The sequence below is a fragment of the Alosa alosa genome, chromosome 8 (assembly GCF_017589495.1).
Source record: "Alosa alosa isolate M-15738 ecotype Scorff River chromosome 8, AALO_Geno_1.1, whole genome shotgun sequence".
NCBI classification, from domain to species: Eukaryota; Metazoa; Chordata; class Actinopteri; order Clupeiformes; family Clupeidae; genus Alosa; species Alosa alosa.
This window is the reverse complement of record NC_063196.1, coordinates 23,542,605-23,555,104: the sequence shown is the minus strand read 5'-3', so window position 1 is coordinate 23,555,104 and position 12,500 is coordinate 23,542,605. Positions and strand designations below refer to the sequence as shown.

Genomic DNA, 12,500 nt, shown 5'->3' with positions numbered 1-12,500 from the left:
GTCTATGACCGACTGAGAGCATCATTAATCCACTCATTAGGAGCGGGTGTGGTTCTGTGGCGCTGCTAAATCACGATGACATGCGGGAGTCACGGTAACAGTGGGGTCATTTGATGGACGACTGCTGCTGCTGCTGGCGTGGGGTGGGAGTGACAGGCTGACAGATTGAGTTAATAAGAGGGGTACGGGATGGAGCTGATCTGAACATGGCCGCATTCAGTTTATATATACACACAACATGCCCACACACACACACACTACCAAACACACAGTGTAAGATAGGGAGAGATAGATAGGCTATCTTCCCAATTCCCCACATGCACACACAGACAAAAACGGACACACACACACACACATCAAAAGAGAAACATTCATACATTACATATTTTATCTTTCCCCACTGTCTGTCTCTCGCTCTCTCTCTCACCCACACACACACACACACACACACACACACACACAGTAATGCAGAGGGGAGTAAGGGGGTGTGAGTGGAGAGGCATTATAAGAGACATGGGAAATGAAGATGAAAGGGAGGAGATGTGGAACTGAAGAATTACAGAGAGATGGCAAAATGGGATGGAGAGAAACACTGAAAACATGGAAGCAAACAAAGCAAGAAACCGGTTAGTCAGAAAGAGCCGGATGAGATCTAAGCAAAAAGGGAAAAAACAAACGAGGCAGAAAAGACAGGAGAGAGGGTAAAGAAAGAGGAGTGCATCAATATTGAAAGACATCAAAGCAAACTGCATTGGGGGGAGGGGATAGTGTGTTGGTATGGGTGATTTTTGAGACCACCTCTCCTGTGACTTCCATGCAGCCATTTTGTGTGCTGTATGCTTTTTTAGTTATCCGTTATCCATTTGATATACTTGCATTGTGCAAAGATCAAAGTCAGATGTGTTTGTAAACCCTGTAGATAACATGGCAGAGACGGGGAACCCCATAAACGCTGCTATGTTTGCGATACTGCTTCATGTAGCATACATGGACGCGCATGTATAATTATGCTTTTTATGAATGGTCGAGGGTGCACGGCTTTCCTGTTTAATGTTCGCGATCATGCATTTGCTCACAGAATCACCCTTCCAGTAGTTAGTGTCGATAATATATGATTGACAGACAGTCAATCATGACAGACAGGCAGCGCATCGACTCGTTGGGTCCGACTGAGGCGCGCTCCACAGCTGTGTTGTAGCCTGTACCGCTCGGTCACACCGCGCTGTATGGCGCGCGAATCCGGAGGCTGGGCGGTCGGGCACGCCCCCGCCATTAACCATTCTCCTCACATTCACCTTGCAGTCACAATTATTCAGTTTGCGTGCACGCCGCACCACAAACTGGGTCAGGGAATTTAAAGCTGCAGTGCTGCGATTTTTTTTCCCTGACCAGCATTCCCGGCGCCCGCAGCGAGAGAGCGCTATTTAAACCCACAAAATTGTGTCGGAGTCCATAGAACAGACTATCTCAAGCATTAACAATGGCACAATAACCTCTAGCATTCTCCTTGCGTGTAGGGATGAGACATTTCCATAGGCCTTGTGTATTCTGTGACCCAGTGAAGATATTATTTAATCATTCCTACACAGCTAGAAATAAATCTAATATGAGTTAATCAGTCCTGCGGTGGTGATGTGATGGCTCTTGCTGTCCTGTGGCTCTTAGTGTTGTGTAAGGTTCATTTTGATGAGAGTCCCCTCTCTCTCTCCCACAGCCAGCTGTGAAGACAGAGCATGAATTCAAGCATGGCAACAGCACAGATGACATCATACTGCATTAAGAAGATGGTGCCATTCTCATGCAAGCACAGAGAGAGGGAGAGAGAGGGAGACTTGTTGTAATTGACCTTTTATTATGAGCAAATCAACACAAAAGACCACACATACAGTAACATTTGAAATCAGACCTCTCGGAAATGTACAGAATAAAAACCCTAACATTGTGTGTCATTATTATCATTTTAAATACTGATAAGGTATAAAAACAAATATATATTTTTTTGCTCGTTTAAATAAATGGGCCAAACTATCCTCTTGTTTACATCATGCCTTTGTAAAACATGCAAAATTAAAGCTGAACTGACTAAACCCTCAAAAAACACTTTCCCGTTTCCCCTTCAGAATTCAAAACAAAACTATGAGGGAAAAACAAACAAACAAAACAAAACAAACACCAGCTTATCTTCTGGTTGACCTCAAGAGGCCGCACACACCTGGACACACACAACTCCATCAGAACGAACTATGTGCTACAGCGCATACAGTTCTCCAGCAGTACTACGAAGCGGGGTTACAGTCTTTTCCAGGTAACTTCAGGAGTGACTGCTGGTCTCTAAAGAACACCATCATCTTAAAAACAATACATGCTCGATCCAGGGATTTTTCCAGGGATCAGTGGTTATAGTCCTGACATTCCCTGGAGGATAAAACAGTAAACTTGCTTCATAGTACAGCCCACTGAGGGCAAGTCCAGACCATACCTGAGTCAGCTATAAACACTGACACACCTATGCCATCGTCCAGCAACACAAAACGCCTGGTTAAGCTGACTTAGTGTCTAGAAACGGTAGCAAGTCCTCCATTTTGTGTCTGTGAGTAACCAGTTGCCACGTGACCTAATGGAGTGAATGTGGGCATCCAATATTTCTGAAATTTAGTCAAGAAACACACAAAAATTTAAAATGAGACAGTCTTGTCCACAAGGTGTTTTACCTGGGATCTTGTGCATGGAAGACCTTAAGCCATGTCTACCGGATCTCGGGACTAGAAAATCCATTTGGGGCATTTGTGAGTGAGGCGCTGGATCACAAAACAGCATACACACTGATGGCCAAATTGTATTTTTTGCTTAAGTCTATTTCTGTGGCCCTTATGCCTCTTACTGGGTCCTCACTACTTTGCTATGCTACTGGAAAGGCTAAACACAGCCATCAATTTGCTAATTTTAGCAGTCAATCCCAATAGGTTAGCCTTTGAGTGTGTGTTGGGGTCAGTAGACTGCTCCACTTGGTATGTGCCTCATCAATGTCAACTCTGCTGTCCAGGTACTGGTTTTACTTGAGAACTCAAATAGGGTATCTGGACATACAGGTGCCTTGACCAGGATTCTGACAATGATCTCTACAGTACAGCCCTCTCGAGCTTCAATGTTAACCGCTTGACCACCACCATGTAGTGTTGCATTTTCCAAAAAAGCCTAGCTGAGTGACCACCATGATGATGACTAAGAGAGATAGAGACGCTGTTCCAATCCGCGTACTTCCGAATAAAATGCACTATGTGTGTGTTCTTACCCGCATAGTGTGTGAATTTCAACAGGGTAGGGTCGTCTCAAATCAAACACCAACTCCGTGCACTTACCAGAAATGACGATTGTAACATTTAAACATAACATACTGGTGTTCAAATGCAGTTTGAACACACTTAAGTGCACTCATATTTGGTATTGCAAGCACAGAAGTATGCGAATTGGAACACAGTGAGTCTCTGTTACAGGCTAATGTTATATAGGCTATGCTATATAGGCTAATGTTAGCGACGATGGTGGTAACTTAGCAATACTTTTGGGTAACCAACCTCTGATTGGCTATAGGTTTAGTAACCCGAGGACGCTCAAGGCACAGAGCAAAGACTGACCAGCGGCTCACAAGATGGCTGCCAGGTGACACTCTAATCTCACAACAAACATTACCCACCTAACCCTAAAAAAGACTAAAAACAACTAAAAAAGTCCTAAAACAGCACCATTTTTAAGAAAAATCCTGGTTTCCTTAAATTGATTGCATTGCATCTTGTCTATCACAAATTCGCTAAGACTGAACTGTGATGATTTGATGACCATGATGTTAATATGGTGTAGCTAGCATTCACCTCTTTTAACTACATAGATAATAGAATAGCAAGCCTATACATCCTGTGATATCTTCGCTTGTACCGTTGATACTCAGAGAAAATAAAGCTGTCGTTGTGTCTTCTTTGGCAGCTTCCTGATTGCTCTAAAAAGTCGAGGTGAAATTGAATAGCTGAAGGAAGAAGCTTTCCCTCATCACTCACTCAGTCCACAGGAGGCAAAAACAGTCTTGATTAACACAACGCCTTAGAAATGACAGCCGCCATCAGGTAAGGACATTTTGAAGGCTACACTGTGCGTCTCGTTAGCTAAGGGACATTCGTTATGACCAGATGTATAAGGACCTCAGACTTATTAAACTCAGACTTAATTAAACTTCATGGTGTCATTAAGGTGAGAGATAAGACAGGAAGTAGAACATATAGTAGATATTGTATGAACTGACAGTAGCTGATGTGGAAAGGGCCTGGTTTGTATGCCAAATCCATGCCCAACCTAAGCCCGATCTGTTCCCACATTGGCACCTATCTGACCTCACCTTGTGCTTGTAATCATTCAATGAGGACAGGAAAACCAGTAGTCGCCTTAACATGCTGATATGTTTCCCTTTATGTACGCTGACAGGAGCCTTGGTTGGTTTAGCATTAACATGGATGCAATATGAGACAAGCTAACGATGCTACTGACCTCCTTGTGAAGGCTGCTAATCATTCAGGACCTGTATAGTACCTTCCACCAGAGGCTTTAGGACTACAGTTCCCATCATGCTTTGCTAAATGGAAGAGCTAGTCCCACACACCAGTTCTCCAGGGAGTGTGGCTGATGTCCAACATCTCTACAATGTGAGCTGGGTTGAATATAGATCAGATACTAGCAAAACTAGGTAGTCTTTAATCCTGAGAGGAATATATAGGTGTGAGCGTACCAGAGTGGGGTAATGGCTTATCGCATGAATTGATTGGCTTTTTACCTGTCCACCACCTACTTGTGAAAGCCCTGATTGGTGGATAAAGGGAGGGAGGGGTGTGTGTAAAGGAAATGATCTTCTGTTTGCACAACTCAGCCCCAGCTCAGAGATGTAGCACCCCCCTTGACCCTGTGAGAGACGTGAGCGTTGATGAAGGTGAAAAGAGAGACCAAAGAAAGAGTGTGAAAGAGTGTAGCCACACTGCACCACCAGAGACAGTGATTGGGTAGTGTACTACCAGTGGCCTAAAGATTGAACAATTGCAGTACAAAAAAAATGATAAAAAAAAATAAATGATGATTTTTCAAATAAATGAAAAACAAAACAATAACACATACAGTTAAGAGATCACAGCCATTAGCTTTTCATACTAACTGTACATAAATAGTAGCTAAGTTATTTAGATACAAGAGTAAAGAACCATTTCTAAAAACCCCTGTGTCTTAAAGTCCAATGGACAAGGTGACGAAGCTGAGTTCTTAGAGTGTAGGCGTGGGACACTGTCTCAGTTAAGGATTCCTGCTGGAGTCAGTTGTGTTGGGTGCTCTTGGATGCTGAGTCTATGAGGCATATTGAATTCTGGGAAGTGGAGTCCTCACAGAAGCCTACAAGGCGAATAGCTGAGTTTCCAGTACACTGGATCTGCTATACTACAGTACCTATGGGATTATGGGATGTTGAGTCCTGACTACTTGTTGGTTAATGGGGCATTGGGACCCATTAGGGAGTGTAGGGACGTGTCCAATGGCACGTGTCCTTGTGGCCAGTGTGTGTGTGTGTATGTGTCGATGTGTGTGTGTGTGTGTGTGAGGGAGTGAGTGAAGTGTGTGTGAGTGTGTGTGGACGTTGGTCATTAAAGACTTTTCTTCGTAGGGGCACTTAGTTTCCGCATGCCTCTGATCCGGCCCAGTAGCTCCCGGACGAAATCCTGCAGAAGACAAAGCCAGCATCAGCAAAGCAGTTTTTCACCAACATTATGTACTAATCACTAACATCATGTACTAATCATTACTAACATCATGTACTAATCATCACCAACATCATGTACGAATCATCATCAACATCATGTACTAATCATCACTCTAATCATCACCAACATCATGTACTAATCATCACCAACATCATGTACTAATCATCATCATAATCATCACTATGACAAAAAGAATGTGTGACATAACAACAGTGTGACAAGAACAAAAGGACGAAAATGTTTTGTGGCAAAGCACTCCAGAAACCCAGGTATTTCAGTCAGAGCTGACCCTGCACCTCTTGCAAAATGACACTTTTCATGGCATTTTTTAATCCTGCACAGCACAACAAATGTGCACACACACACACACACACACACACACACACACACACAGATCTGATTCAGCTGAACAGAAGAAGGCAGCCATCAGCACACAGAAATAGGGCCAAGTGTGGACTGGCTGCTTTCCCTGGAGAATGCGGTCTTGCAAAGGACTGGAAGGTTCCGGACTGCTGTTATCTACATGGTAGGCTTGTAGGTGCAGACGAGACTTCAGCACTTTGTGACGAAGCTACGCGCGCGCGCGTGTGTGTGTGTGTGCGTGCATGTGTGTGTGTGTGTGCACTTCAGGGGAGATGGGAACGAGGTTTTTTAGCACTTTGTAATGAGACTACATGTGGAGACAGACTGCTATAGTATTCGTATTGAACGGCAGGGAACATGGTTGGCTGTCCTTGACTTTCTCAAACCAACCCCAAAAGATCTATGTGTCTACTATCTACCTACATATCACCACTGCTTTCTGTATAGTGAGCAAATTTACCGTAATCAAGAACTTTACATAATGTATAAAAATACAGTCTGAAATGATTGACTTCCATTTGTTTGTTTTTGTTTGCAAACAGCACACATATACAGTTCCCCTCCCCCTGCTTTATATATAGCCTATACTCCTTTATAGGTATTGTAGGTACGAGAGGGGTTTAAGTGGGATTTTGGTACTTTGTGATTAGAGAAATTCCAAAAAACACTTCAATACACTCTTAAAACAAATGTGTTAAAAAAAACAATGCAAGTTTAAATGTGTTAAAAGTTGTATTATTTTCAACACATGTTGTGTAACAAAAAATTAAAAAAAGGAAACAACACAAACTGGGTTGCCCCTATCTGGACACAGAGATGTGTTAAAAACAGTTGTGTTGTTTTCAACACATTCATTTTAAGAGTGTAATAAATGCTTTTTGTGGGGGTTTATGGGTGAACTGTATAGGCTGAGACCTCAGTGTCTGAGTGATGAGACTATACTACAAACCCCATACCCACCTAAGGTAATGACTGCTCTGCTCAAGGCTGAACCCTAAAGGTGGAGGCGTTGGATGTAATGTGGGAACGTGTCCAGAGAGAGAGCCATGTTGTTGGGCTCGGTGGTGTAGAAACAATACTCTGGTCCATGACCCCATTATGGTGCAGCTGAAGCAGGCTCTACTGCATTAGCACTAAGGGAGCTCTGCGCCCACCCTGTTACACCAGAGTCTTTACTGAGTCCTGTGTGTGTGTGTGTGTGTGTGTGTGTGTGTGTGTGTGTGTGTGTGTGTGTGTGTGTGTGTGTGTGTGTCACCACTGTCGATCCATCAGCCAGTGACCTTGCGGCAATCTGACTGACCCACACCTAGAGGCGCGTACACACACACACACACATACACACACTGGCACATTTGTATGACAGATGGCACTTCTGTCAAATGTAACCATGAAGTCAGGATTAGCTGTGTAGGAGGGTGTGTTTACACCTGTGCCTTTAAAAACAGAATGCGTTGAAACATAAACACAGATGCAAACACACACATACACGCACTTCCATAAACATTCTGTTGTTTGTTTGACACAGAGAGAGAGAGAGAGAGAGAGAGAGAGAGAGGTGACAGAATGAGACCGTGAGAGGAGAGACAGAACACAGAGAGAGAAGAGAGAGGGAATAGAGAGAGAGAGAGCACGGGTGCTGTTCCAGCTGTCGGGGCTCAGGGGGCCTAACATGACACAAATTACAAGAGGACGTGTACATGGGGCAGGACTGAAAACACAAAACATATATTTTAGCGTAAATTGTTAGTACAGTATAATCATTATTTTATTTTTGTATGATGCATTGGTAATACATGTTTTGAAGTATATTTTGGGGGCTTTTTCCCGTTATTCAAATCGTCCGCAGGTCGAATTCTAACCCGTGTTCATATAATTTGGCCTCAGGGTTCCGACTCAAATGTAAAATTCCATGACTTTCCCTGACGAAAAACCTGAATTTGCATGACTTACTACATAATGAATAGTATAATATATTGACCAATGATATTCCAGAAGTTCCATGACCCGTAGGAACCCTGTGGCATGAGCACTAAACTAAACTTAATAATAATATTTTTATTTTTTTATTTTTATATTTTTATATTGTCAATTATACAGTTAGTATACAGTAGTATTGTTGTTGTTTTTTTTTACATTTGCATCTTGTGAATGAAATGTGCCATGACTATTTTATATTTTTTTTATGTCAATTATACAGTTAGTATACAGTAGTATTGTTGATGTTTTTTTTTACATTTGCATCTTGTGAATGAAATGTGCCATGAATATTTTATATTTTTTTTATGTCAATTATACAGTTAGTATACAGTAGTATTGTTGTTGGTTTTTTTTACATTTGCATCTTGTGAATGAAATGTGCCATGAATATTTTACATTTTTTTTATGTCAATTATACAGTTAGTATACAGTAGTATTGTTGTTGTTTTTTTTACATTTGCATCTTGTGAATGAAATGTGCCATGAATATTTTATATTTTTTTATGTCAATTATACAGTTAGTATACAGTAGTATTGTTGTTGGTTTTTTTTACATTTGCATCTTGTGAATGAAATGTGCCATGAATATTTTATATTTTTTATGTCAATTATACAGTTAGTATACAGTAGTATTGTTGATGTTTTTTTTTACATTTGCATCTTGTGAATGAAATGTGCCATGAATATTTTATATTTTTTTTATGTCAATTATACAGTTAGTATACAGTAGTATTGTTGATGTTTTTTTTTACATTTGCATCTTGTGAATGAAATGTGCCATGAATATTTTATATTTTTTTTATGTCAATTATACAGTTAGTATACAGTAGTATTGTTGTGGTTTTTTTTTACATTTGCATCTTGTGAATGAAATGTGCCATGAATATTTTATATTTTTTTCTTTTCTCCCTTACAGCCTGTAGTGGAATTTTTTCATTGGAAATGTTCTAATGGCATCATGTTGTCGGTGTGTGTGTATGTATGCTTGTTTTTTTCCATGTGTGTTTGTGTTTGTGTGTGTATGCATGTTCATGTGAATATATATGTGTCTGCATGTGCATGTGTGTGTGTGCGCGCATGTATGTGTGTGTATGTGTGGATGCCACTGCTCGCACACATTTATATGTCTATATATGTGTGCATGTGTGTGTGTGTGTGTGTGTGTGTGTGTGTGTGTGTGTGTGTGTGTGTGTGTGTGTGTGTGTGTGTGTGCATGCGCGTGCATGTGTGTGTGTGTCAGTGGGTCAGTGTTACTGAAGCATGGCAGACTCTATACAGCCGCTTTTGTGTCTGACTGCCAGTTGTCTCCCCGCATGTCTGAATATGTGTGAGCCAGTGTATGTGTTCATGAGTGTGGGAGTGAGAAAGAGAGAGAGAGATGGTTGCTCATCTTTTTCCTTCCATTTTCTTCGGGCAGACGAAAGTTTTCAGGTCAGTTGGCTGCTGTGGTGGCAGAGAAAAGCTTTGTCTCTTGCCTCAGGGTGTGTGTGTGTGTGTGTGTGTGTGTGTGTGTGTGTACACTACAGGGGAGGTGGGGGTCAACATACACCCACACAATACCATCACACTGACAACATCTGGATCTGAATTTAAAACCCTCCTTCAACAAAAACAGTCAAGTTAATATCTGCTCGTATATACTCCATATTTATTGTGTTTTATCAATTAAACCCCGGTACATATGCACATGCCCATGTGCACACACACACACACACACACACACACACTCTGCCCATCCTACATAGCTGTATAGTCAAGCCATAGCACACCACATGACCTCTGTCCCAGTTAACAATCGACAAACATATCAAAGAAATCTATTTAAATTTGTCTGCATTAATGAGTCTCCAGATCCTGTTATAATATCAAAGCGATCTGATTAGATGTGTCAATTGTGGCCTGTTTGTATTCTTTGTGGTTATGAATTGTTTGCTATTTGTTTGCAGCAATATACACACACTTCAACACTAACAAGTGACCAGCTTGAGTCTAATGATCTGCCTGATCATTCATCCATCCTTCCATCCATCCATCCATCCATCCACCCGTAGTCGACCTGGGGCCTATATATCACTTCATGCCATTGTCTTCTCCATACATTTTGAAGAAATTATATTATGTGGAAAGTTCTTATACACACCTCACAGAGGACTATAGAAGCAAAAAGGAAACTTATAACTATGTAAGGAAGAGGGAAAACAAAATCACTAAACAAAACAAACCAACAACAACATCAACAACCCCACTGCTGCTGCTGTTGTAGCTGTTGCTGTTGTTGTGCTGGTTGAACTAATGGCCTTTAAAGTAGCTGTTGCACTGTGCTGTGATGTGATGTGTGTGGAATGGCATTCAGCAGTCACACACACACACACACACACACACAGGCCCCTTGGGTGTGTGGTGTCAACCCAACCCAGCCCTGACTGTTAAACCTCCACAGCTCACACAGGCAAGCTAATATCATGGCTGTTCAATAAAACAGACAGTCGAGGCTATAAAGAGATCACAGTGCTTTTTATTGCTAGCACTGTTATTAGTCCACCCATGTTACACTGTAATTATACATATAAATTACATCGCAACGCTTGCACTACTAAGTAACAAAGCAGCGGTATGCTGCTCTCTGCATAGCTATGGGCACCCTACCAACCCTTTTCCTAGCTCTACACCAAATATATTGAAGTGCAGTGCAGCAATATTCTGCTACATACTGTATTGTCACTCAATATGATATGCGCTAGCACTGCGCTTTTAGAAGCGTGCACACAGTGGACCAAGGGCACTGTGATATCTGAAGGCACTGAAGTGCAGCTCAAAAGATATACTTTGGGTTTCTGAAATAACAAACTTCTATGCTTTGGGTTTCTGAAATAACAAACTTCTGTGCTTTGGGTTTCTGAAATAACAAACAATCTTTGCAGAGGTCGTTCAGTTGAGCCCTGTTTCATGGAAGTGTCAGGTAGAATACACACGGAACACACCGTTCATGCATAAATGAACTGAGCAGGTAGATCAGTCAGTAGTAATATACTCACCTCAGTAGGCTTATAACAGTCTGTGAGGGACTCCTGAAGAGTGGAGAAAGTCACACACACACACAAACACACACGGATAAACACAGAGATAGAGGTTAATATGGCACACTGGTGGACTATGGAAAACCATTACAACTACAGTATCGAACAAAACAACAGTATGACAGAAAAAGGTCAGTAAGTCACATATGAGAACATCTTCACACACACACATACGCACACATTCGCACAGCACACATATACACACACACACACACACACCTGTAGTTTCACAGCGCGCTCATCTTCGTTGTTTACTTCCAGGAGGTCATCAATGTCTATCTCCACCTCAGGCATCTCCTCCTCCTACAAAAACACAGCACACAAATACACACATGAGACACAACACACACTTTTACACACACACACACACACACACACACACACACACACACACACACACTCCTCATCCTCTTCCTCCTACAAAAACACAGCACACAAATACACACGAGACACATCACACACTTTTACACACAATTTCACATGGTACACACACAGCCCCTAACTCCAAATCCAAAACACACACAGCTAGACACAACAACGTCTGGATCATAGAACCGATACAGAGAGATCATAGAGGAGGAGTGTGTGTGTGTCTGTCTCTCTCTGTGTGTGAGAGACAGAGAGATCAAAGCTGGTTTAAAGGGAGAGTCCCTGCTAAATCATACAAGATACTGTAGAATAAAAATGGGAAATGCTGAGAAACACACTGATCCTGGGATCACACAGAAAATACACACACACACACACACACTCACACACACACGCACACACTCATCCTCTTCGACGCAACGCTCAACGCAACGCTCAGACCACAATAACTGGATTCCTTTTATTGCCAAGAGATGAAGTGCTCTTGTCGCCTACAACAGAGAGAAACACAAACACACACCCACACCCTGTGCCTGTTAGGAATGTTCCTCTTTTGATTGGTGTCGGAACGTCTTCTGAGTGTTTCTAGGATAAATCAAGCGGACATTGATGAGTCTCGCGTTATGCTCTGAAAGCTGACCCAAGCTCACACACACACACACACACACACACACCAAGCTCATCACTCAGCTCCTGTAACACTGAAGGTTCCGCTGCTGAATCACAGCCAGCAAGCAATAGATGATCTGCCACTTGCCACTAGTCAGTGTGATCCCTGCTTTATAGGGAACGCATGACAATGGTCAGACGTCACGTGACTGGTGTGCGTTTGCCTTTACAGAAATATGCACAAACACACACACACAGGCCTACACTTTCTCTCCCATGCCTCAAACATACACAGAGCCCACCCCTCACACACAAACAC

At 42.1% G+C, this 12,500-nt stretch overlaps 1 protein-coding gene and 1 long non-coding RNA gene across 2 annotated transcripts in view; one reads left to right on the top strand and one right to left on the bottom strand.

The window, feature by feature from the left end:
• LOC125299481 overlaps positions 1 to 1,942 on the top strand; it is a 12,174-nt gene extending 10,232 nt beyond the window's left edge. Inside the window, exon 2 of the long non-coding RNA XR_007194371.1 lies at positions 1,715 to 1,942. This is a non-coding gene — a long non-coding RNA (uncharacterized LOC125299481). The remainder of the gene's footprint in view (positions 1 to 1,714) is intronic.
• Positions 1,833 to 12,500, bottom strand: part of ppp1r14c (protein phosphatase 1, regulatory (inhibitor) subunit 14C) — a 21,754-nt gene continuing 11,086 nt past the window's right edge. Inside the window, exons 2-4 of the mRNA XM_048250764.1 lie at positions 11,423 to 11,506; positions 11,162 to 11,194; positions 1,833 to 5,744 (exon numbers count right to left, since the gene is read on the bottom strand). Coding sequence (XP_048106721.1) covers positions 5,670 to 5,744; positions 11,162 to 11,194; positions 11,423 to 11,506 — 192 coding nt within the window. The 3' untranslated portion in view covers positions 1,833 to 5,669. The remainder of the gene's footprint in view (positions 5,745 to 11,161; positions 11,195 to 11,422; positions 11,507 to 12,500) is intronic.